Genomic DNA, 27,503 nt, shown 5'->3' with positions numbered 1-27,503 from the left:
ATGGTACCTGTCCAGTGTGTAATCCTCCATCCCATCCATCTTAGCTCAAACAGTCCATTATACTTTAGGATCTCATGCATTTTGGGGGAAAGTACCGTATTTTTCGCCCTATAGGATGCACCGGCCCATAGGACGCATCTAGATTGGGGGGGGGGAGAGAGATAAAGGAAAAACATTTTATTTCCCGCCCAGGCGCGGGGCCCCCAGAACGGGACCCAGAGCCATGCCGAAGCTGCGTGCAGCTTTGGCATCGCTCTGGGAGCTTGTGGGGTTGGAGATGGGGGAAGCCCCCCGCCAGCCTTCTAACCAAGTCGGAGGACAGCAGGAAAGGTGCGCTGTGCCTCTCCTGCTGTCCCCTGAGTTTGCGGGGCTGGCGACGGGGAGGAGCAGGCTTCTCCCCCCCCGCCAGCTTTCTAACCAAGTCGGGGGATAGCGGGAAAGGCGCGCTGCACTTCTCCCGCTGTCCCCTGAGTTTGCGGAGCTGGCGACGGGGATGAGCAGGCTTCTCCCCCCCCTCCGCCAGCCTTCTAACCAAGTTGGGGGACAGTGGGAAAGGCGCGCTGCGCCTCCCGCTGTCCCCCGAGTTTGCAGGGCTGGCGACAGGGAGGAGCAGGCTTCTCCCCCCGCCAGCCTTCTAACCAAGTCGGGGGACAGCGGGAAAGGCGCGCTGCACTTCTCCCGCTGTCCCCCGAGTTTGTGGGGCTGGCGGTGGGGCTCTCCAGGCTTCAGCGAAAGCCTGCATTCGCCCCATAGGACGCACACACATTTCCCCTTCATTTTTGGAGGGGAAAAAGTGCGTCCTTTAGGGCAAAAAATACGGTATGTGGTTTTCCTCTGCTCCTAGATGCTTATTGGTGTGTATGTGAAGGGGAATATGTTTAGGAGAAGACAATGAACAAAATAAAAGCACTGCTAGATCAAAGCAAACGCCATCCATTGTGGCCAACCAGATATATATGGATGCTCACATATACGGTATTATAAAATCGACATACTGTAGTATTATTTTTTCATATTGTTTCAGTAAATGAAATCATCATATATTGCATGTAAAGTGCTCAAACATTGCTTTGTTCTGGAAGCTGTAAGACTCCAAGTAATTTGGATGTTTAATGTTATATTCTCTATTTGCTTTGCAATCAATAGTTGAATTCTTGAAGAATTGTGAAGTATTTTAATTCCCTCCTTTTTTTAAGGAAGGGCCCAGAAAATCCAAAGATGTAGTGTGCTGAATTTCCAAGACTTGAATTTCCATTAAATTTAAGACTGGAGAGTCAGCATCAGAGTGGTTTAACAGACAATGCCTATGGCTCTCTAATTTATACTAACATAACTCTGCTGAAAAAGCTTACTCTCTTACGTGCAGGGATATTCTTAATTTTGGCACTGTGATAACCTGCCCAACTCTTTGTGGTACTGAGATGTGCAGCTTTAAAATGACAGGAGTGCACATTCAAAACAAAAACACAGTGTTTTGCTTCCTGGTGTTACTCTTTTATTCTCTGCCTCTTACAGCAACTTTGAGCAAACATTTACTCATCACCCTGCAGTCCACACCATTTCATTCAAAATGTGGTAGAGTGAATGCATTCATAATTTTTTTGGGATTGAGCAGTGAGAGAGTCAGATTTTCAGGTGACACTAAACTGTTTAGGATGGTGAAAATCTAAGTAGAGTGTTTCCTTATATTCTTATGCCATATGTTGTGTTATAATGGTGAAATGCTAAATCAGAGGTTTTTGTATCAATGTAGTGTGTATTCAACATAGTAGGAATGGGGGTCCCCCCTTTTCTTTTTGGTTTTTTGAGGGTTGCATTTATTCTTGTCCAACCCTTTAGGGTTGTATGACAGCAGTGGAGATGACAAAAAATGGGATGTGGTCATCCCACACACATACAAACACAGATAACTCTCTCTTCAGAATGGAACTTGCTGAAGTTCCATTCTCCACGATCCTTCCTGCTGATACAGATCCAACAAAGCTGACTTTCCTTGCCTTTGTCAATGGGGAAACCACTGGCAGCAGTCAGTTCTCTTCTCCACAGAAGGAGCAGGCAGGTTTCCCAAGGGATGACAGGGATTGCAAGTATAGTGGTACCTTGGGTTAAGAACTTAATTCGTTCTGGAGGTCCGTTCTTAACCTGAAACTGTTCTTAACCTGAAGCACCACTTTAGCTAATGGGGCCTCCTGCTGCCGCTGCACCGCCGGAGCACAATTTCTGTTCTCATCCTGAAGCAAAGTTCTTAACCTTAGGTAATATTTCTGGGTTAGTGGAGTCTGTAACCTGAAGCGTATATAACCTGAAGCATATGTAACCTGAGGTGCCACTGTATTCAAGAAAGATCAAAGTGTTTGGCTGTCTACTTCCGCTTCAGTGCTCGAACAAGCTTGGATGTTTTCCATGTGCAGGCAGAAATCACCAAGCATTGTGTTAAGATCAGAGCAGATGAGAGAGAAAGAGAGATCACTACTGCCATCCAATGCCTCCTGAAGTGTAGAGAAGCAGGGTTTTCTCCCAGCACTGACAGTGCTGACTCTGCTGGACTCTGTGCAGGTGCCATTTTTATCTTTTTTTCAGTGGATATGGTGCCACTGTTGCTGCCGCCGCCACTGATACATGCAGGAGGGGACTGGCAAACCAGTTTAAATGATTAAGTAGACATAGTTCATTAACGCTTTAGTTGCATATTTGATTTTGTAATGCCGTTATGGGAAGGGTGTGTATTTAATATTTCTCTCTTGAAAGAATGAGAGGGTTGGAGTGGAAGGAATATATTGGAGCAGCCTTCCCTGCCCAACCACTTGTTTGCCAGTACTCAGTGGCAGCCTGTTGCTCAGTGGAAGTTGAGGGCAGTAGGTTTTCCCAGTGTACTCTTTGTTTTATCCCCAGCTGATGCCACTTCATGAGACTACCTGGTTTCATGGCAGTGGCTCCTGCCCTTCTTTGTATTAATGCAATGGAGATGTAAGCAGCACTGTTGTGACAGGACACACTCTTCTCTTGAGATGCTTCCTGTGAGCATGGGGTGGGGGGTTGAAATGCTGCATGCTCAGCAGGAACAGGAGGCCTTGGGTTGCCATGAAACCCTGCCTGATCTTGTAGAGTGGATCAGGACCAAGAAATCCTGGGTTCAAATTCCCACTTAGCCACAAAGTTCACTAGGTGATCTTGGCTCAGTCACTTTTTCTCAGCCTCACAGGAGAACCACCCCTGAGCTCTTTGGAGAAGAAGCTAGATAAACCTGAGTTCAAGTTCAAGAGCAATTCCTCCGCAAGGAAACGTTACAGCTTTTGAACATTTTAGTTTAGAGCAAAGGCAAATAAGTTGATACACAATTCTATGTGTGTAAAACTGCATGTTGCAGAGAAAGTGGATAGGAAAAAGTTTGCCCCAATCCCATAATGCTAGAATATGGGGCCACCCAGTGCAGCTGAACGTTGGAAATTTCCAGCAAAATTAAGTACTTCTTCGCACAGCACATAGTTTGTTCCCACAAGAGGTAATGGTGGTCACCAACTTGGATGGCTCCAAAAGAGGTTTACACAAACTCATAGAGTCTACTAACCATGACTACTAACCTACTAAGTATGCCTCAGTATAGCAGTTGCTTGAATTGCAGGTGGGAAAAGTGCTGTGGCCTTCAGGTCCTGTTTGTGGGTTTCCCATAGGCCACCGTGAGAACAAGATGCTGACCTATATGGGTCTTTGGCTTCCCACATTCTTTTATTAATAACGCACCCACCTTCATTAAAAAAACAAAAGATTCCATACAATATGGGGGGAGGGGAATACAAAAATACAGAAAAGCTCACAACCAACATATTTCTCATTGTTAAAAATGGAAACAAGATTTGAACAAGATCAAAAACAACCAGTACTTGTTACCAGTTCTTCAAACGTTGCTTACAAATCTCAAGAGCCTGGAATATAACATTGGCGGTCAGCTGCATGGAATTGCATATCCGTGACCAGGAAGGCCATATGCTGCTTTAAAGATCTTTCTGGGAAGGGAGCAATTAGAGAACAAATAAATCTTTTGACCCTATAAAAATTACAAAATAGTAACTTGTATAATGCAGTTTCTAACTCCTACCTTTTACATGGGCATACACGCTTCACATATGGCATGCCGTTAAATCTTTCTTCAAAAATAGCTGGCAAGAAAATGCTGCAGGAAATTAATGCAAATGGTTTCCTATACTTTAGGAAAAGTAACCACTTCAAGTAATTAACAGTCACCTTGTGGATTCACAGCACCCCCTGATATGATGATGGTGGTGGTTGTTGCTGTTGTTATTCTGTACACTGTTTACTTGCTAAAATGGCTTCTATGTATTGAAGAACATGCCTGTTATAGAGCAGGGATGGATAATCTATGACCCTCCAGTTGTTGAATGGACTCCAAACTCCTATCAACCCCAGCCAGCATTGGGAGTTGTAGTCCAACAAAATCTAGAAGGCTCCGCATTCTTAATTCCTGTTACAGAGCTCTGATGTCAAATTACATTGATCTGTTAAGAGAAACCAGATGTTTGCATTATTGCAGGGCACTGAAAAAAAGAGGGTACTGACATACCACACATACAAAATTTGTTTAACTGGAAATTCTTCTAACCACTCCTAAGAGTTTTCACACACTAGCAAATTAGAAATACACTCTTCCAAGAGTAAAAACTGCAGACAATAAGTTCCACCCCAAAGCCAGACCTTGCCTTCTACTGAAATAGAAGTATATTCTATCCTAAGAGCTGTTGATGTCACATGTTTGGGCTGAATCATCTCAGATCTAGAATTTAGCCATGCAGTGCTGGTTTTGCAATGAGGTTATGGGTCTAGTTGTTCTGGCCCTTGGAGTTACCTATTTCAGAATGAATCTGTATTGCCTGGGAGCTCAAAGGCCCAACGACAGCAGTCTGTAAATAAAGGAAGTGACTAATATATGTTTGGGAAGGTGTTCTCCCACAAAGTTGTAGAGATGTAGATTTCAGCTTGTCCTCTGCCGCAGCAATTTTTCAGTACTTGTAATTTAGTCTTGTGCAAATATTTTGTTTATAAACCCTGCCTGGAATATTGCATACTTTAGTCAAAGCTGTTTATCATTTGGTATAGGGCTTCTTATTTACAGGAAAGAAAATGCTGAGTGCAGTTAACATGAACAGCATGATTCATACTGCTTCAAACAATTTTGCAAGCTAGGTATTTTATTTGCTTGGTCTCTTGACAGTTGCTGGGGGCAAATTGCTTGAGCAGAAAATTGGTAACTTTCTTTTGCTTTTTTAACAGTAATGTGTCCGTTTTTCAAGTAAGCGATAGTGAAATATGTGTCAGTCTTATTAACCTCCCAAGAAACTCCAGTTCTGTGTTACAAGAGGGATAGATTATCTAGGTCTCAACCCCTGCATGCCTTGCAGTCTTAAGCAGCAATTTGTAAATAACATTTTTTTCAATATCAAACAGCAAAAATAATTTCATACTTGGAAGGCATCAAAAGCTAGCATTTTTCATTACAGGTTTAGCAAGTGTATCAAATGTATTTTTTTTCAAGTTCCTCATTTTAAGCCAAAGTATGTAAATTAATAACTGTAGTTTTTGCTTCTGATAAAAAAAAATCAACCTTTTTAAGTATCAAACATTTGTACTTGTTTTCTTTTATGTACCCTTTATGCTGTATTGATGTATTGTTAAATTTCTACTTATGAGGTTCTCTGCATGTAGGTAGTTCATTTTTATTTTTTATTTTATAGGAAAGACATCAGAAAGAACTCAATTTCCATTGTTTGGTCGAGAACCAGGACTCTCAGGCTGTCAGGTAAATGTTTTAGTTTTAAAACATTTCAGCAGCTTATTAGAACTAATGCTGTTAGTGTTTCTGGGCATGCAGAGGTAATGCAGATGGCTTGTGATTGTATAGGATCTGGATATGCATATTTGAAGTTAGTTTTCTGCTTTTCAATTCTCCCATTTTATCAATATATCAATATCATGACTCTACGATGCTCCACCTGCAGGTCCTGATTTTCTAACCATGGTTAGGAGATTGGGGACATGCTATAAAGTCTCTTGTTGTATCTCTTTCTTGCCATGGTTTGGTGTAACCATGGTATCAGTGATTTAACCATGATGTGTATCAGTTCTAAGCAGCAATGGAGGCTTGGCCCTTAGGAAACATCTGGCACTGCCCTGCCAACCTCACTCTGCCCTGAGCCAATCCCCACCTGCCCGCCTTTACAACCAATGAGGGGTGGCTCTGCCTGCCATTTGCTCTGGCTCACTTCGTGTTGGTTTTCCAGTCTTCAGCTATACTCTTCCCCCTCTGTGAAGCTACAGTCCTCCCGCTATATCTTGTTATCCTTTTGTGCAATAGCTTTTGTAATATGTGTGCAGTCATTTGTATTTTTGAATTTTAATATTGACTGAAAGCTACCTTGTGAGGCTAGTCACACTAGAAGGCAGCTTATAAATCTGTTAAATAAATATTTTATTACTATAATTATTAGAGTTTATTACTACAATTTAATATTATGGTTCAGGCAATCTGCAAGTTGTCTTGTTTTCCAATTCCACGACTGCTAGGTTTGCCTCAGAACATAAGGTTAAAAGCTTTGTTAAATGCTTCCAAAGTTTGCTTTGCAATGCTTCTGTCAACAAATGATCTGTGTTGCACATTTCGGCCACTCTCAGTTTGCAAGGCAATAGTAAGTGGCACTTCCTGAGACCTTTTGTTGTACATTGCCAAGGATCTGGAGTGAGCATGTGCAAAAAGGCATGCCTGAAAGATCCTTTTACAATATCCAAAACAGATTTGCACCACTGAAATTTCTCAGATCTGTATGTACCAACAATATGCTTTCTGCATAAGCCCACTTACATCAATAGACAAATGCATGATGCTTAGCACCAGACAGCAAAGGGAAGTGAATATCTATCTAAATCAATAAGACTGAACAGTCCCTGAAACGAGGGGCTCAAAGTTTGCCCACACACACCCTGAGACGGATAGGGGAGACAGGAGTGCATTTAAAAGGGCAGCAGGCAGCTACAGCTCTTCCTCTTCCTCACCCTTTGTTCTAACAGCACAGTATTCAAATGAATTGGAAAAATTAAGAGCAGTTTTTACTTTGGAGTTGTGCAGGGCACCTTTTCTAGCCCCAAACCCTCAGTGCCAGCCAGATGATCCACACTGTGGCTGGAGAAACAGCATTTCACTCAGGCAGCAGCAAACTTACTCAGGAGTAGGTAGGGAAGCATTCTCACTTGTGCAACAGCACCAGCAATTTGAATCTTGGGGTGCCTGTCAGTGTCTGTTAGCCTCCTGCGGTAGCCCAGGCTTCTGGTTTCCTGTCAGGTGCAAGCCCCATCTTTGCCACCCCGCGTTCACTCATGCTTTCCCCCTCCACCATACGAGTGAGCAAGGGCCGCCTTCTCCCACTCCCCATCCCTCCCCTCCCCGTGCACCTGGCCACCTGTTCCTCACCTCTCCATTGCATGTCTCAGCCCAACAGATAGCCCAGAACCAGCACAGGTTGATGCTGGGGGTGGCTGAGACCTGGAGTGCCATGTCAAAGCCCAGTGCCATCCCTGTGCCAGCTGCTGCCACTGCTACCAAGGAGTAAGTGGTGGCCCAGCAGCTGCAGCAGCGGACATTTCGTGTTTGTTTCGTGTGAGGTGGTGCTTCGTATGCTGCCCATCTCGCCCTCACTCTCCTCTGCAGCCCCAAACCAAGACAGAGCACCCAGCGCAACATTAGGCCCCAAGCCTCCTCTGCCCTCCACAGGCGCTTCTGGCAGTGTGGGACTGGAGCTTACAGGCAGTCAGCACCATCACACTCTGCCTCCTCTGAGATGCGGTTCTTCCTCTTGCTCCTCTTCCAATTGGTGGCTTAGGCATCACATTTCAAGCAGGCACAGGAGGGAGGCAGCGAGTTCGAACAACAGCAACACTGCACTGTACTCTGCTCCTTCCCAGCGCAGCGCATCTTGGTTTTGCTTTGCACAAACTCTCACTCTCCTACAACAGGACCCAGCCTCTACCCTCACGGTTTGATGACGATTTCAGAAATGGAAGAACTACGTCCCATTTTAAATTAAAACAGGACACAGCTATTTACTTCCAAAAATGGGACGATTCCATTTTTTATGGACAGGTAGAAATCCTATACTGGACACTGTCTTTTTGTTGATCCAGCCTAGATTTGCACTACCCTTTTTAGCTGCTGCATTCCATTGCTGACTTTATGGTCTGCTAAAACCCCTAGATCCTTTTTCTCTGTGTGCTGTCAAGCCAGGTGTCATCCATACTGTATTTGCACATCTGATTTTTCATACTTTAAATACCAAACTTTTTATTGATCTCTGTTTAAATAATTTTTGTTAGTTTGACCAGTTCTCCATCCTGTCAATATCTTAGATCATGTCTGGTGTTTGCAACGCCTCCACAATGTCCCAAGATTTGATGTCCACTGAAAATTTGATGATCATCTCCTTCACTCCATCCAAGTCATGTTATAAAGTCGTTAAATCACACCAGGCCCAGAGCAGAACTCTGAGGCACCTCCTTTAGTGCATATTTGAGGCACTTCTGACTTGGATCAAGATTTCCTTTTCCTCAGTATCGTGATGTGGTCACCTCCACCCAAGGTCCCCATTCCTTTCATCTCATCAACCAGTTCTTCTGGACGATGAAATTATCAGCAAATCAAGAATTTATTAGACCTTTCATTCTTCACTGTTTGATTTCCAACAGATCCCATTTATTTTTAAGTGCTATGCGATCATGTACCTATCTAATGACTTGTTAGCACAATGCATTTAATGAAAACTTTCTAAGACAAACCACCAGAGAGAATCCTAATCTATCTCATTTTCTGGCAGTTGCTATTGATTACTCATTCAAGGTTCCTTTGTTTTTCACTATCTAATGATATTCTCCAGAGTGAATTCTTAACAACCTACAGATAATTGTGAGCTTATTTCTAACATTTCCATGCAGAATGAATTTGCAATATAATATAATTTCTAAATGTCATTATTCCCCATGTTTGATGTTCCCATGGTTTTATTTTTCAAAAAGTAACACATTCAACAGTTTAAAATGCAGCATTTATATCATTTATATCTTGTATATATTGGGTTGTATTCAATGTTAGTCCTACTCAGAGTGGACCCACTGAAATTAATAGACATGAGTAAGTCAGATCCATTAATTTTAATGGGTCTACTCTGAGTAGAACTTGGTTGGCTGCAACCCACTATATTTATATAAAACAATGTATATCACCCTTCATTATTTATTACTTTAATGCTACTCCCTCTTGATGATTTTCCTATTTTCCTATTTTATTGTTTTGTTGTGCTCCATTGTGATAGCTGTTTTATGAATGGCTTGCTTTATATGCTCTTATGTATTGTATGATGCTCTATTATTGTAAGCCACTTTACACATTAAAACAAAGCAGAATGTAAGCTTATTCATCGTATTAGATTTCATACAGCATAAAACAGGTGAAAACCCAACAAACTATATATTTTTTGAGCAATAGGAGTGACTGTACCCCTAAAACTATATCCAAATTTTGTATCCTTTGAGTTCTGTGCAAAATAATGGATAGAACAAAGTTTCTTTTGGTGCTGGATGGATAGCCTTGCACCTCAGTGGATATTGTGGGTGTTTTACAGTGGAAGAAAAAGAAGACACAGTGTTCTTCAAATGACAGGTATATCTTAGCCACCTCTTTGGGGTGTATGCCTCATAAGGCAGTTTTCTTATGCAGTGACAAAATGTGACAAAAATACAACAGAATTCTATTGGAATAGTATTAAAATAGTAGATCATTATAAATATTTGCTTAATAGAATGAATTCAGTAGTTCTCCAGTCCATATAATAATCCTTAACACTACTCTTGAGTGGTCTATAGCTACAGGTTCTGTGGATTTCCAAATTCATATCCTGAGTATTTTAAATATTTAATTTATCAATAGCTTTACTTGCCTTGCCGTTTCAATTAAACGTGTTTATTTGGAAATGGATGTCAGCACCTAGGTATTTTAAATAGTTTCTGGTCGTTCATTAGTTGGTGAATAGTCGGCGCAGTATTTGTGTAGTCCCTGACTTTTTTCTTTGGGTGTCTGTTGGAGGTTATTTGTGGATTAGCTAGGTATATTTGAATTATCTTACAGCAGTGAGTGCTTATTACTGAGGACAGTAATCCAAGCAGTGCTAGTCAGTATTCCAGGAGAATTGCTTGCTGTTGATTATCCTTTAGTAATTGGATGTGAGTTTAGAAGATGAGGTTCCAGCTTGCGAGAAGTCTCCAATTCAGTTTTAAGAGCATTAGGAACTAAGCTACGTGTATCATGTCAGCAAACTTATCTTTTTGAAGAGACCCCAGGCACTTGGTCAAGAGCGAGCCTGGTATTGATAATACAAAGCTTATTTCATAGTGTTATGATCATCCTTGGAGTATTCCATCTCTATCTGATGCCCTCAGGGTAGGATAGATCTTAAGGTTGCTTGGTTCTGCTAGGCAGAAAAATCAATGAGATGTATTAATTACATCTGTATTGATTTTGATTTGGCAAACAGAAGTACTTCAAATAAGCTGGATAAAACTTTTTCAAGTATCAGCAATAATACAGAAAAATAAATAACTCACATTTTTAGAGGAATGACTTTTTAAAACTAGCACAAACTGGCCTGAATCCTCAAAATCTAGGGAGGTGTCATAGCACTATGCTAATTTAACAGAGGAGCCATTCCCCGCCATGCAGAAGAAAGCTGAGAAGGGGACAGGCGAACTATGGCAACTTTCAGGTTTTGCAGTTGCTGTTAATCCATTGATTGGAGGTGTCAGCTTCAGTCACTACATAAACATTGCTTCTAATTGTTAATGAGTTACATTTATCACATCAGTGAAATTATAGAGCCCCACACCAGGATTTATTTCTATGTTTGGATGTTTCCTCTACCCCACTATTTTGAAATTATTTTCCTCAAATGGCTTTAAAAAGTCAATTGGAAGTGGAGTTCGGTTGTAGTTCTCAGGGTACAAGTCCCATTGATTGGGGTGGGGGAGCATGCGCAAGGCACAGTTGACCTCTGCCCCAGGAAAATAATGCGTCACGTCATGTCATGACATGCTGCGTGGCGCGTTGTGCACCCACAGCCGGGGGTCTGAGTTGGTGCCCTTGCAGTCAAGTGAACATAAAGGTTGTGAAACAAACAAATAAAATAATAAATAATTCTTTGGCTTAACCCCTTCCCAACCACAATTAACATTTCTTTGAACAGTGATATGAGATTGAAGCTGAATACACCGTTTTCACTAGTCATTGGTTGATGCATTAACCACATCATTTGAGACTTAGGCCCAGTCTATGCTAATACGTTATGCTAATAGTATATTGCTTTAGCAAGGCCTAACAAGCAGGAAGGAGCAGTCTTAATCTTGTGTCACACACTTCTCCAGCCCTTTTCAAACACAGCCAGGAGATGGACTTAGCGGCTTTTAGTTTCACTTTCCTTAAAAAAGATTTGGAAGCTGAGTTGTTTTGAAACTGATCAGAGTTTGTTAAAAACCAGTGGAAAGCTGCTCTCTTAGGGCAAATGAATCTCTGCCCTCAGCAAGCCCTCAGTTGTCTGCCTTCTTATTTATGGGTGCAGGCCGGCCTGTGCAGAGAGGGGGCAGCCACCCAGGTACACTTGCCCTGGGCCTCAAAGGGCTAAGTCGGTTAGGGGGCTCCACCAGGAACTGGCTGATTTTTTTGTTTGTAACTTAATTCTAACAAGACTCCAAGCTCTGAGCCTCAGACAAGCTCTGCACAGGCCTGAGTACTGGGGTGGGGGGCCTGGCTGCCACCTTCCTCCTCCTCTGTCTTAGTGTTTCCCTTGTGTTTCCTCAGCATGGAGGAGAATAGGGACAAAACTAGAATTATGTAGCTCCACTTGTCATTGACTCCAGCTCTAGTGCCAGTGGGTACACCAGTCACCATTCTTAAAAACAATAATCCTGGTCTAGGCAACACAACAAGTCATGGTCCTCCTAGGTGTGTTGGGGGAAGCGGTGGGGAGTGGAGAGTGTACAAGCCAAAGAATCATGGTGGGTTTACTTTCTTATACTTCATCTCTTTAAAGCAGGCATCCCCAAACTTGGCCCTCCAGCTGTTTTGGGACTACAATTCCCATCACCTCTGACCACTGGTCCTGTTAGCTAGGGATTATGGGAGTTGTAGTTCCAAAACAGCTGGAGGGCCAAGTTTGGGGATGCCTGCTTTAAAGCTTAGTGTGTCCCGGTCCTTTAGGCACAGAGAAAGAGAGACTTTTAATGTCCTACTCCTGTTGGTTTGTTTTGCAGTCAAGTCTGATTCGATCAGATATTGGGCTTGGAAGTCCAGGTCTGGTGTCCTCAGGAAAAGCCGGAACATCATATTACCCATTTCCTACCACAAATCCACGACGAAGATCACTTCATGATTCATCTTCTCTTGGTGAGTCAATCATACGTTAGCTAATGCTGCTTTCCCCACATCACATTTTTAAGATTGAGAGCACTCTTTTCAGGGAGATGTCCAATCATTTCCCCCAAGAAATGTGTTTAATTATAGATTATCTTCTGTGAATTTTATATTCTGTTTAACGTGGCGGCTTAGGACTCATATAAATTGAAAGTGGGAGAGCATTGAAGTGGGCAGTAGGAGCGAGCCAGCAGCTTGACATTGCACTTTTCCCTTTTGAGTGCAAAATTAGGTAGCATCTGCTGCCTTTTTCCTTCTGTATCTCCTCCCCAGTCATCCATTCCCCATGTAATGTGCAATCCACCCCAAAAGAGTTGTAAGAGCAGAATGATGTCCCAGAAGCATGTACTTAAACATTCCCCAATAAGGACACATTACGAGCGTGCTAGATCAGGCTAATGGCCTATTTAGTCCCTGAAGAACTTAGTGTTATCAGCTAATCTGGCCACCTCACTTCTCAACTCTAAATCGTTTATAAGCAAGTTAAAGAGCACAGATCCCAGTACCAATACTTGGTGGACTCTGCCATCTACCTTCGTATCAGGAATACTGTAACTTCCTGTTATTTGTCTTAACCAGTTCCTGATCCACAAGAAGCTGTTGCTTCTTATTCATTGACTCCCAAGTTGATTAGGTACTTTATCCAAATCTTTTTTAAAGTTCAAGTACAGAACATCAGCTTGATCTTCTAGTTTTCTTGACATCCGAAGAACACTAATAGACTGGACATTTCGTTGTAGAAGCCATGTTTATTCTGCTTTACCAAAAGCTTGTTCTACTATATACCTGGTTGGTTCTGTGACCAACTGTTCAAGGACACAATTGTTTAGGGTATCAAGAAATGTTACCTTTGTGACTCAAAAACATACGTTCTTGTGCATGAATGCTGCCATTTTGGCTATATAAGTGCAGGCACACACTGCTAAAAACTGGAAATGGAATGCAAGAGTCTTGAAAATTGCTAGGTACAAACCATACACAATAGATATGACTTGACAGTCTTGGATTCTATATCTATCACTCTATCTCCAGCAAGCACGCCAACTTCATGGGGCCCTGAGTGCCCTGGCTCCCATATTTGGTTTTCCTGTGGGTGCCTGGCTGCCTCCACCCTTTGCAGCTTCCTCCATGTGCTGCTGCCACTGCAAAAGCCACCGTGCGCCACCCACAGTGGCTGCACAGCCATCTCCACAGCCGCTGCGCACTGCCCACCACCGCCAAGCACCACCTTACCTCTGACGCTCCAGCACAGCAGTGTCAATTGGATCCGGGGCTGCGCCTCTGCTGTGGGGCCCCACAGTGGAGAGGTGCAGGCCCCAGTACAGTTGCTGCTATTGCATCGGAGCATGTGCGCAGTTCCACCATTGCGACATGTGATGTCATGTCGCAATGCCGTTATTTCAGTGCGCACTGTGACGTTGGGCACCCGCAGTGCAGAAGCCCAAGTCGGAGGCCCTGATCTCCACTGTTTTTGAGTCATAACGCCCTACAGTCATGCCTCTGCTTTCGTATCCCTCTGGATACGTAAACTTCGGGTTGCAAAAGCGGCAAACCCGGAAATGTATACTTCCGTGTTTCACTGTGCACGCATGCGCAGTAGCGCTCAGTTGTGCCATGCACGTGCGCAGAAGGGCGCCTCCAGTTACGAAGTTTTCAGGATGAGGCCGGGCCTCCGGAATGGATCCCGTTCGTAACCGGAGATACCACTGTATATTGTTCCCAGTTTGTTTTGTCCAATTACCTATTCCATGCAGAGGGTCTCATTTCAAATAGGCAACAGTAACCACGTACTTAGGTCTCTTTTCCTTAGCATATGAGCCATTTCCTTCTTTGGTTATATAGTGATGATTTTCAAAATACAAGCATTTGTATGATATTCCATCCCTTGTTCTTTTGGGAGGTGAACTCTATTTGGGTGTGTTTACTGGGCTGAATCCACTGGTTCAACTCTTAAACTAGATCTTGGAAATTAATTCATAATTCTTGATGTCCTTTTAAAAAACAATTTGTATTTAAATCTGGAAAATAAGTAGCTGGGCAAAAGAGTTTTATAACAGCACCTGCTACTATTCGACTCTTTAGGACTACATTTTTCTAGTTCTTTTCTCATTTAGGCAGTTTTTCTTCAGCAATGCTACTTACTCTGTTAATGTTACTAATGCTGCTGGTTGATAAAATTTGGCTTTTCATATGCAGATTCTCTACAGACCAAGAAAGTAAGAAAAGTGCCCCCAGGTTTGCCTTCATCTGTAAGTATTGTTGGTTGTTCTATCTTTCAGTAAACAGTTACTATTGGATTGCTTTCTTTGTGTATTGGTTACAAAGAGTAAAATTGAGCAGCAATAAGTTATAAAGCAGGGATAACTAACCTGTAGTTGCTGGACTCAAGCTCCATCAGTCCTGACCAGTGGCCAACCTGGCTAATGCTGATGTGAGGGCTGTTTGAAAATCTAACTGAGGCTTGCACAACATAAGCCTACCAACCAATTGTGGCAATCTCTATAACTATTTGCACTGCTCTTCCTCTTTCTGGAGCAAGTGACATGTTGGAGTTGGTCAAGTTTTTCATCCTCTTGCATGTTGAACTGTCCGCTTTTACTGAGGCTGGATCTAAACACATTAAAAAAAAATTCAGGAAAATGATTTGCAAACCTCATAGTGGGAAATCATGTTGGAGAAAGACAGGACTCCACAGCACCATCTGGTGTCACAGTGTTATAATGCATATAAAGCACTTTTTCTTTACTAATGTAGCTGAGTCCTGAGTCTCCCTTAATATGAACTGTTGGAAGAGGGAAAGCCTTCTGTGCTGCTGCAACCCAAGTCAGTGAGGAGAAGGGGAAAGAGTGAAAGAGAGATTGAAGGAAAATTGGAATGTAAGGAATGGAGTGAGGAGGAGGAGGAAGTGAGGAACAAATGGATTGGACAAAAAGAGAGGAGTGTGCTGTGGGTTGCACAGAGAAGAAGGGACTGCAGCTGTTGAAAGATCTGTGGGCAGGAAAGCAGGAAAAAAAATGACAAACTGGGATGCAGATTGCAGACCAGTCCTATGCACGCACAGAGAGGAGGAGGTGGGAAGCACGCTTCGTGAAATAAAGAATGGGAAGCAGAGATGAGCATGGATAAATGACTTCAAAATGACCTGTGGTCATGCACAGAGTAAAGGGGACTTAACAGAATGCACACGAACAAAATGCAAACTTAAAATTGTGGTAGTGATTTTCTATGTGTAACTTAGATTTATCCCTCTTGAGTCATCAATAATGCTAAAGTGGCCTTTGGGGTGAAGTAAGTGTTTTGCCCCTGGTTTAGCTACACCTTTGTAGTGCTTTTAAACATCTGATAGCAATGATTTGTAAAATATTTGTACACTTTTACCTACTTGTCCCTGTCATGCACATTTCTCTCATGGGAAGAGGGGTGGCCCAGGAACTATCTTCTGTTCATGTCTTTTGATGTTTAATTAGTCATTATGTTGCTGAACAGGAGGACAGACAGATTAATAGCTGAGAATCCTAGAAATTTACATTGGTAATAATCCCAGTGGAGCTGAAGACATTAAGATTCGTAGGACATGTGCAGCTCGGCTTGCCTCAATAGGACTGTTATTAATATGCATAAATCACCAAGTCAGATGTTCCTTATGAAGCCCTTGCGGATTTTCAAGCCTTCATTAAGTCTCTTCTAACTTGAGTCTAACATCACGAATGCTTTCAAGCAACTGGTTTGTTCATCTCCCTTGCTCCAAAATGTGTCCTTTGAGAATAAAGGGCTTTAATTGGGGAGTTGGGGTTGGCGTGGCTTGGTTAAAAATCATCAATAAATGTGATAATCTAATGCTTTTTGGTTGTGTTGTGGTATTAAAAGTCTCATATTCTGTAAAGAAAATGGTTAATACATTAATCTGTATTTAAAATCCACATCAAATGCAGGCAGGATTTTCCACCCATCCCTCCCTTTCAGAGCAAACAAGAAAGGAGGGAGAGATGCAGAACATGTTTCTTTGTTGTGTAAATGGAGGTGTTGGGCTTTTATTCAGCAGTACTTAACACATGGCGCAGGTGCACTTGGATGAGTCATAACTCAAAGCTGTGCAGGCTGAATAGAATGGGCTGCTGCTGCTGCAAAGGCAGGAGGAAAGCTGTGGATGCAAAATGGGCCAGATCTTTCCTTCTTTGGCATTAGTTCTGAAGTGGAGCTGGTACTCTGGTTTGTTTATGCCCTCCATTGTATTTCACAAAACAACTGAATCCAAGCTTCTGTTTTCATTTTTCTTCTTCTTCCAGTGAGATGTATGTTGGGCAGACTGAGGGGCAGCTGTGTTATGAACTTGCAGCTTACCTGGAAGCCAGCTTACAGCTGGAGAGACTCTTAACAGATTTTGCTTGCATAAGCTCATGGGCTGAATAGCTGCCCAGTAAACTCAGGGTCACAATGGCAACCTCAGGAATCTTCCCCTCCCCCATTTCAGTTCCCAAGCAGGAGCTAAAAATAGACCAGCAGTTAACACTGAATCCCCTCATTGAATAAAAGAAGGAATAAAAATACAATTAAAAACCAGTGTCAATATTTAATACAAATGATGCACGTGGAAAAGAAATAGGAGGGGTTTACTGAGGGATTTGTGTGTAGGTAGGGTTGGATGCAAAAGGCATCTATGTAAGGAGTGGGAAACCTGGAAAGTCTTGCATTCAAAAGAGCTCCACAGACATAATCTCAGTTATCTACAACAATGTTTCCCCTCCTTCTCCTTAATCCTTTCTGTCCCAAATGTAACTACAGTTTCATTTCTTTTTCTCCCCAAACTTCATCATGCAGCCGATCTACTCAGACGTAAGCTCCACCAACATCGGCAGTAGATATGCATAGGACTGCAGCTTTAGAAGTTTGGTCTCATGCACCTTTACTATAAAGGAAGCCTAACTGTTCTGTGGTGCTTACTCACCAGTAAGCATCCTAGTTTTACTTGGTGTCTCTCAATGCTGCTCCAGTTGAGAACATTCAGGCTTTTCAGAAGAAAGGGAGACTTTCACATCAAGGGGCGTGTGCATTCTCAGGGTCCTTCTCAAGTCCATTTTTCTCATTGGTTTTTGCCTAGTAAAAGTCCTGCTTTGCATGTCCAGGAAAGCTGCTCTCTTGCTTACTCCATGGTCCTTTCTTTCTATGTCTGTTCTGCAAGGTAATGTTTGCCTCCTTCATGGAACTTGCAACTTCCTTCATGTGAGGAGTGGGTGATGTTGTTGGTTCTGCAGCTTCTTGAAGTATCAAGAAGGATTGTCCAATGCCTTATTGCTAGTCAGTGCCCTAATCATTTAATTAAGGGTGGGATGAAGAAGGACACCCCGTGTAGATAAGATGGGATGAAGGGCTATTGGCCACTGACGTCACAAAGGTACTCAAGCCTTCATCTTAGCTGTGGCTTTCTCCAGTGTATTTCCTAAGAGGGGGGAACCATTTAGGGCTTGGCAAATTTCCCTAGATTGTTGCTTGGAATTGTTGCTGCTTCAGAGAAGGCAATGTCTCTGATATTCCTCAAACACATTCAGTTTAGTGGAAGCCTCAAGAACAGATCCTTAAAAATTGAGTTGGTTCATACGAGCAAATACAGTCATTTAAGTAACAGGGTCCCAGATCATTAAGGGTTTTTTGGCCCATACCACTTCCTTTTTAAGAAAGCCAAATGTTTGCCTAATACATTACTACTACTATTACTAAGCTTTCTAGGGTTCCACCTTCTATCTGCCCCATTAAAGCAGTTCTGGGTAAGGAGACTGATAATAGATGTGGAAGCTGATGGAACATTATGTAGATCATGTTTCGGATGATGGCTTCTAGTCAGATAACATTTGCACACAGGAATATACATAGAAGGAACTCATGTGATTAAAATAATTTCAAAAGGCCTTGGACTTTGCATCAGACTCTGGCATAAATCCTGCTGCCAGGACTTTCATCAAAGGAAAAACTTGTAGGGGGTACTCTGTTTGCTGAGTGCTGTGATGCCAAAATAAATTTGGGATGTGCAAGAGGAAGAACACTGAGTGGCTTTTCTAGTGTCTGCCAATATCCAGTTTCCAGCAGTCTCAAATTTGTGTGTCAGTGTGCCAGGACGATCGTGTCTTTGAAGCCTGGCAGCCCCTTTTTGTATTTTCCATTTCTCTCCTCGTGCCATTTGAGCATAGCACTTCCCATTGCCATGATTTCCAAAAGCCAGTAGAATGCTCTGCAAAATAAGACTTCCTGTTGCTTCCTTTAAAACTTGCTACATGATCGTTTTGATTTGGTATACTTTTGATTAAAAGTACAGTATGGTATTCTGATTAGGGAGAAGGATTAGATTATACAGCCATCTACAGGAAACTTCCGAAACTGCAACAGTACTTTGATACCCAATGATTGTATCTTGGCATGTAACCAATGCAATGGTTTATTAAGAGGATTTAAACAGGAAAACCTAAAGTTATAGAGTTTTGCTAGCAGAGGGATTTGTTTTCCCCGTTACGTTTTAAGATTTTATTTTAGTTGGGGTGTGTGCATTTGTCATATTTTGATGATTTTAGTTTAGTGGGGCTGAGACTTGATGATGGTTTTCCCTCTTCATAACCCTAGAAATCATGGACATCTAATGAAGCTGAATGTTTGAATATTCAGGACAGACAAAATAAAGTGCTTCACTCAACACATAGGTCAGCTATGGAATTAGCTCACACAAGAGGCAATGGTGACCACTAACTTTTATTTAGCTGTCAGTGGCTACTAACCATGATGATTGTGTTCTCCCTTCGCTGTCGGAGGCAATGTGCTTCTGAATACTAGCTGCTGAAAATCGTTGCAGAGTGCTGTTGCTCTCAGGTCTTGTTTGCGTGGTTTCCACAGACATCTGGTTGGTCACTGTGAGAACAGGATGTTGGACTAGATGGGCCACTGGCCTGGTGCAGCAGGGCTTTATATATGCTCTTATATTTCAGTACCATTGTATACTGGATACATGCTAATTCACTTCGGTGGGTTGTAGGCTTGGGCTGTTGCTGTTTCAGAGATGCTCTTTAATTTTGTTCATGGCATTTTCCAGGAAAGGGTAAGATCAAATATATTCCATTGTCTCCTGTTGCTCATTTTACACCAGACACTCAGATAGGATCTGCAGATGTCTTTTAATAAATGGGCACCACTTAGAACAAAGTATTGGACACCTCCTATCCTGGGCAATATGTGGGGTGGCTGCCATAGCAGCATTTCATATTATCAAGGCATCCTTCCAGAATCTACTTTGCCTCACTATCTCGCATAGAACTCTCAAGCATAATGGTTTTATAATTTAATAACTATGTTGTTTGGGGGGGCGGGGGCGGCTTCATGTCATGAGAGCCTGTGAAAAGGATTTAGGACTTCTAAATGTGATGAGTAGTCAGTACTCATCACATTTGAGAGCTTGAAAATATGCTGGTGGTCTCAAGCACCCTTTAAATGAAGAGGAATGTGTTACAGTTGGCATAAAAAGCATTGAAAAGAGGTGGGGAGAGAAAGAAAGTGATTTTCATATGTGGTGGCTGTTTCTTATTGTGAAAAAAAATATATCAAAACAGGTATTTTAAAAATAACATGTTCACCAATTTGTTTGTTGCTCCAGTTTCTGCTGTTCCTGAAAAATATGAGTATGATGTAGCTGTTGCACAGATTAAAAGTTCACTTTAAAAGCTGTAGGTACAAAAATGGTTTTTGTTGGGTGGCCAACACAATTACTCACATTTTGTGATCGGTAGCTTCTAGGAAACCCAAACTGCAAAGGAATCTCTGTGTGACTAAGTATTACAGCCTGCCATGCCACACAGCAGGTTGACATGCTTACACTCGAAAAAGTCTGTCAAGATTGGCAAGAACTCTTTCACCCCTGCAAAATATCTGTCAAGGCTTCATGAAGTGTACTGAGATTGCCAGGGATCACTTGACTAAAGTGTTCCTGTGAACTCTTCCAGATGGAAATTCTTACATTTGTCTGTCTTTGTCAGTCAAGTAGGTCTTAAACATTCTGTCATACTTTGACATAGAGTATATTCTTCTGAAAAACATCTTAATCCTAGAACAGTTGCTAACCTTTGGGGGAGAGCCTGAGTAAGATCTAAAGAGAGATTTAACATATCTTGCCTGCAGAAGTAAAACACTAGAGTGACATTGTTGTAAATCAAGCCATCTTAGCCAGTGCTTTGAGAACCCAAGAGGATCCATGTGGCCTCTGAGGGCGGACAGAGAGGGTTGCAAGCTGCTTGGCACGCCTGCGCTTGGCAGTCTGTATCCTGATGCTGTTTTGCAGCTGTTCCTCAGCCTGTTCAGTGGGTTTGTTTTTGTTTAGGCCCCCTTTAGGGCCAAGGCCTCACTAGGCAGCTTCCAACATATGAAAACACAAAATGCTTCATCAAAACACTTAAAATATATAATTATCACCGTAACAATAAACAGCATTAAGAATAGCTCTCAACAGCACAGTATCATTAACATGAGAAAAATGTTTTAGCACCAATCCAGGAAAGAGCAGCATAGTAAATTTTAGGAAGAAGCAACTTGAAGATCTTCAAAGCCAAATTGAAGGCTTGTAAAGATGGGATTTGTTGGTGTTGATGATGATACTGTTGCTGCTGTTGTCTTTCCTGAGTGTAATTTCTCTTTTATCTACAAATGTAAGCAATACAATTAATAATGAACCTCACCAAAGAGCAGGGGGCAGCAGCCCTTTTCAGCTGTGGGCCAGTCCACCATCCCTCAGACCATGTGGTGGGTCGGACTATATTTTTTTTTGGCGGGGGGGGGGGATGAACGAATTCCTATGCCCCACAAATAACCCAGAGATTCATTTTAAATAAAAGAACACATTCTACTCATGTAAAAACACGCTGATTCCTGGACTGTCCACAGGCCGGATTGAGAAGGCGATTGGGCCACATCCGGCCCACGGACCTTACGTTGCCTACCCCTGCCATAGAGTGATCACAATGGCAGAAATCATACATCAAATGCTAATTTAAATAAAATGTTTTCGAAGACCATCCAAAAGCAGGAAGCAGCAGAGCCTATTGGTTGTTTCCATGGAAGGGATTCCACAACTGTAGTGCCACCACAGAGAAAGCCCTGTCCCTACTCCTTTCCAGTTAGCATGGGCTTGACAGCAGGGCCTTCAAGGCTGATCTAACAACCTATATTAAGTTTTTTCAAACAATATCCCTTTGGTCTGCATTTAATTAATTGCCATATAATATTGCCATATAACCTGCCATATAATAAAAACATTAAAATGTATACATTTCTGTTCTTGATTGTTCATAATATTCATGGTAAAATATTCACATTTCAGCTCAAAACTGTTAGTAAATCAGAACATAGAAATGACCTGAAAGAAACCACAAAATAAGGATGCAAGTTTATTTAGAACAAACTCCCCCCCCCGAAACCCCCCATCCTGTCTACACACTGTATTTGAGTCTATGTATGTTATTAATATAAAATCAGTAAAAATAGTTTTTAAAATGTTCAGCATTTAGCTGTATTTGAGTATATTGTGTGATTCTTTGGACAGAATCATGGGCCTAGCCAGGGGGCAGCTGCTCCCCCAAATCAATAAAATCAATAAAAATACTTAACTAACTGAGGTTCTGCCCCCCCCCCAGCAACATGAAGGCTGCACCCCCACAACATAAATTCCTGTTTACCCAAATTGAGAATTCTTAGTAAGACTGATATATGGGTATTTATTGATTGCATTTAACCTTCCTATTTTTATTATACCTTGCTTTATTTTTGTAAGGGTGCATTGAAATGAAATCTTAAGGTCTGAATTACATCATTCAGGGAGAAAAGAAATATTAATTTTAATATTAACCAACATTAAAAAAAATTAAGTAAAAATGTCACTAAAATGAATTGGAAAATATGTTTAAAACAGACAACTACAAGGCCAAGCTTTTTTTGTTATGTCAATTTAAATATAAATTATAGTATGTTTTTGTATGTTCATAACTATTAGACTGATGCGTGAATTCTGTGTCCTAAAGCACCACATTTTCCCCCTCAGCTCTTTGAAAGGACACTGGATGTCCTCTGACCCTGGGCTCTAACAGGCACCTAATGATGAAGGGCTTATTGCTTTTTTTGGTCCAGGAAGCAATTAGCTGTCTAGGTCCTCCTCCTCCTTCTCCCAGCGTGTAATTCAGCATTTCAAACCAGTGAGTGGCGTATTCGTGAAAGTTGGAAGCCGCTTTAGAGAGAACCAGATGGAAGTATGGCTAGAGATGCATGAAGTTTGGTCTCTGCTGCCACAAAAGCTCTCATTTAATTAAAACAAAACAAAAAAAAGATTGAATTGCTAAGGATTTACCATTGCTTCCCTTTTTGGCTCTGAAAAAAAATGGCTTTTTTATTTGAGTGCAGCTGCAAACTGCTGCCCTTTTGACTAAGGTGTAAATTCTTAAATCCTTTATGGAAGTCCTTGTTTGCTTGCATTACAACTAAAACTGGATTACTTTTGAAGGAAGATTTTACAGCATAGTTTCTAACACACGCACACCCTATTTTCCTGTATTAGATGGTTCAGTCCTATTTTGCATAAATTCTTTCTGAGTAGATGCATGTGTGCTTGTATCTGACTGAAGAATTGCTGTGTTTCATTTGGTGAATTGATGTCTTGGAGGGAAGCTGTGCTCTTAGACTGCAGGCTGTGTTGTTTTTAGAGTGAACATGTATTGTGCATATCCTGTACCTGGAATGAGCAGCAACTCTTTGATGTATTACTACAATGGAAAAACGGTAAGGGGACTTTCCTTTTGTTCTGATACTTTCCAAAGTAGTGTGGCTGGAAATGTTGTTTGTAGTCTCTGGACTGGTCTAGCAGCTAGATATACTTGTATAGACTAGAATACTTAGACTAAATTGCTTCAGTTAGTGCTATGATCGTTGCACATAACTTGCTTTTATTTTATGCAGCTGTTCTGTTGCCTTGAGAATGTCATTATTTCACTCATGTAGCAATGCATTTGAAAATGTGAAAGGCATTATTGCTGTTTCATGCAGCAGCGAAAGAAACTGAAACTGTTCCAGTTACTTGCTTTAAAAAAGTGAGTACAAAAAGTGAGGAATATTTCAGAAAGCAACTGGCTGACCAGGCTGCTGTTTCACACTTAAGTGTTTGTGCTTCATTCAGATGCTGTCCTTACAAGTGATACCGTGTGCTTTCATTTTGAACATCTTCAATCTGATCCATAAAGTTGAATCCTCCTTTATACAAAAATACTTTCTATAGCCTAGGAATGGTTTATAAATCTGCATCTCTTCAGATGTGTAAAGTTCTGGAACAATATGTACATTTTAGAGTTTGATAAGTATTGTGTTGTGCGTTGGTCTTTTGTCCATATAGCTATTGTGTAATGTAGACTGAACCTTCCACATTAAGTGCATTTTATGGGTTTGATGGTAATCAAAACTGATTTTAGACACCGCAGAAAACTAATCCCGTCGTGTTATGTGTCATGTAATGATTGCTGCTCACTCTGCAAAGTACTTAAAAGCTTTAGTCTTTTTTAGGATTTTACTAACGATGTACATTGGCAAATGGCATTAACTAGAAGAGATAAGTTGCAATTAATATTGAGGCATTCCTATGTTCTGCCTATACTCTCAAAGTATTGCCTCATATTTTATTGCCGTTGATTAGCAATCTGAGTGATGTGATCCAGTTTTGTTTTGTTTTTAGTCTTTTAAAGCATAGTCAAACTTCAGTAGCATTGCAAAATGCTAAAGGTTTGGTAAATTGCTCTCTGGACATATCTAAATCATTATAAAGTGCATCTGAGTTACAGGCAACTTTAGGGAAACTTATTTTCTTTGGTGTCAACATCCCAAGCCCTCCAAATGGGAAAATGATTCTTTTTATGTCACCTCCTAAGTTTAAGTAGTTTTGCAGTTTTGTGTGAAGATGTGTATGTTGGAAAGAAGTAAAATGAAGTCTGCAGTTCCCCAGAAGCAATGGGAGTCTGGCTTTCATGGAGTGTTGATTTTATTCTTTCTCTGGCTCTGAACATTCCTCTTTGTTCTGCAGCGAGGGGGAAAGCTTTGATCTTATTAAGTATTTCCAGGCTTGTAATGGATGGAAGTGCTGGTACTGTAAAGAAGCAAGCCTCAAGAATTGATAGCATCTGCTTGTTATGGTTCATGGGTGACGCTCATGAACTTGAAGAGCTAGAAATTGTATAACAATTCCATATCCTGGTGCCCCTTCTGTGTTGCGACACTTTAGCGTTTAGGCTTTATGGAAGCAACTCAAAAGGGGGTAGGAAAGAGAAAGGTTAAATCATTCTGATTCATTGGTGTATTCATATTTGTGGTGTTAAGTGGAAAATGTTGGCTTGTCTTCTGTTCTGCTCTGATTCAGGGCTTCATTCTGAAGCATGTTTTTGCCTTAATATTTGTCAAGAATAGCTAATACACTCCTAAAACCGTATCAGACTGAATCCTGTCCAGCCACCTTCTTTGTAGTATTTGCCCAGTCTATAGTTAATAAAGTCTGGTTACATGTTTCAGAACTTCAAATAAATAACAGTTTTAATTGTTAAGTATCAGAAGATTCCGGCATGCAGTGAGGAACTGAAAGTTTCAGTGGCAGTGTATGATTTAGAAAAAGCTACTAGGGCTTTTTGGAGCCCGTGGGAAGGCCTGCTGTTCATATCTGTAGCAGTCCTTGACCTGTCCCCTTTTGATCTTTAAAGGAGGACAAAAGGTTAGCAAGTTAACTAATAGAGGCAATATAAGAACAAAACTGAAGGGGATTCTTTCAGTTATCTCTGGATAAGATGAAGGAGGCAATCCTTATAGGCTCTAATGTGTTGGGACGGAAATAAAATAAAAATCAGATTTTGTTTGTTAGAATGAAATAAATGTGCCTCTTTATATTTTGCTACAGATCGGTATTTAAAAATTCAACTATTCCTCCATTAAGCCATAACATATTAAAGACTTGTGGCTTAACCATAGAGCAAGAAGTAGTTTTGAGTAGTTTAATTCTAAAATGAAAAGGCAAGTAAGGCCCTCCCTGCAGACAGATGCAGTGTAAGCAATTTATCAAGCTAGTTTTCAGACAGAATTTTGTTTACATTTTGCTCTACCTATTTAAAAAGTAAGCATCCATCTTCTGGGAACAAAATGTGCATTGTGAGTGTAGGTAAGCCAGTTTACAGAAATAGGTAAAATGCTGTCACAGTGTGTTGCACTGTCTGTATCTGTTAGGCAACCTCTGTCAGATTATTTTTTCGAAAGGACTGTTGTACTGTGTAAAGAGGTCCGTGGTCTGCAGTCTCATAATAAGAATAAGAATAAAATTTTATTTTATTGAATCAGTTCAAATCAAATTGATGGCAACCATTGGGCTACAGTTCTGTGAAGAATTACCAAATAATTACCAAACAGAATAACCTGTTGACATTTTGGAGACAATGGGTTGTGGTTAGAGAATAATCTCAGTGTATTAATGCAGTTTTTCTTCTGTGTTGCCTTCGTTGTATGCCACTTAATTCCACTTTAACAACTGAAGTTGAGGTAATATCTTGCCCCGGCTCTGTGTTAAATATTCCCATGACAGCTGTCAAACCCTGGTGAGAGAGCAGCTTTCTGCCAACTGGGCCAAACACATTCTAAATCTGAGAAAGTGAATCCATACACACTATGGTGATGTACCTAACATACAGTGGCGTAGCGTGGGTTGTCAGCACCCGGGGCAAGGCAAGTAATTTGCGCCCCCTAACCCATGGATTTGCGCCCCCTAACCCGTGGATTTCCCTAACCCCCAGATGTTGCGCCCGGTGCGGCCGGCCCCCCCTGCACCCCCCACGCTACGCCACTGCTAACATATCAGTAAATAGGGAAGAGTTGACTGGCAAGGAGCTGCGCATCACCGTCATGGACCCAGTTGTGCATTTTGGATCAGAGCCCTTTAATGATGAATGTAGGTATTCTTTAGAGTCTGAATCTGACAATCAGACACACTGGGGTTAAATTTATATAATCAGTGGGATGGAGGGATAAAGTTTTTCTTGAACTGTAAACTGGAAAGAAGTTGTTTTTGAATTGTTCCCATGAGGGGGGGGCGGACCTACATATAGAAAAATAGCATGTACAGTGGTGCCTCGCAAGACGAAATTAATCCGTTCCGTGAGTCTCTTCGTCTAGCGTTTTTTTCGTCTTGCGAAGCAAGCCCATTGACGTCTTAGCGGATTAGCACTATTAGCGGCTTTTAGCGGCTTATCGGCTTAGCGGATAAGCAGATTAGCAGCTTAGAAAAAGGGGGGAAAAGGAAAAAAAAACCGCAGGAACTCGCAAGACATTTTTGTCTTGCGAAGCAAGCCCATAGGAAATTCGTTTTGCAAAGCACCTCCAAAACGGAAAACCCTTTCGTCTAGCGGGTTTTCCGTCTTGCGAGGCGTTCGTCTTGCGGGGCACCACTGTAAAGGAAAAGAGGAGGCTGAAGATTTCTCTTTTCTGTATGCAAGGAGATTTTTAGAGAGGAGGCTGCCCCCCCCCCCAAAGGCTAAAGTGGTACAGTCATGGAAGTTTGAACACTTTGACCAATTGTAAAAACTGGACCTTTGAAATTAAATTGTTTTACGCCTCTCTTAGCCAAGGGTAAGGGGTGGAATCCAACATAGTAGCAAGGCAATCATTCCATCAGTGCAAGGAGTTCGGCTTGCACAACAGAATGTTCTTTCCCCCTCGCCACTCCCTGCACACCCCCTAAATCTGTTCAAGGTGTATCACCAACCCCCTAGAACAGATTTGGAGAGAGCATAGGGTGTACATGGAGGGAGAAAAGGGACAGAAAGTCTTGTTGCAGAAGCAAAAAATTGTTATGCTGATGCGACTCGTTAAGAGAATACCGCCCATGATCGATCTTAAGAACCTACAGTCATCATAGCAGATTGACTGTAAATACTTGAAATTTTGAGGGGGAAAGTTT

At 41.6% G+C, this 27,503-nt stretch overlaps 1 protein-coding gene across 15 annotated transcripts in view; it reads left to right on the top strand.

Annotated features, from left to right (window-relative positions):
• The window catches only part of TCF12 (transcription factor 12), a 166,581-nt gene that overhangs the window by 90,865 nt on the left and 48,213 nt on the right, over positions 1-27,503 (top strand). For 13 of the 15 annotated variants that reach the window (XM_081838903.1, XM_081838909.1, XM_081838905.1 and 10 more), the window contains exons 7-9: positions 5,748-5,812; positions 12,355-12,487; positions 14,711-14,763. In XM_081838903.1, the coding sequence (XP_081695029.1) occupies positions 5,748-5,812; positions 12,355-12,487; positions 14,711-14,763 (251 nt within the window). Of the gene's footprint in view, positions 1-5,747; positions 5,813-12,354; positions 12,488-14,710; positions 14,764-23,006; positions 23,309-27,503 lie in introns of those variants that run through there. The other 2 variants (XM_081838900.1, XM_081838901.1) reach the window with 2 other exon arrangements.

This window comes from Podarcis erhardii (assembly GCF_964252035.2).
Source record: "Podarcis erhardii genome assembly, chromosome: 14".
Lineage (NCBI taxonomy): Eukaryota > Metazoa > Chordata > Lepidosauria > Squamata > Lacertidae > Podarcis > Podarcis erhardii.
Note: the sequence above shows the minus strand (reverse complement) of the source record. Positions and strands in the feature narration are given on the sequence as shown.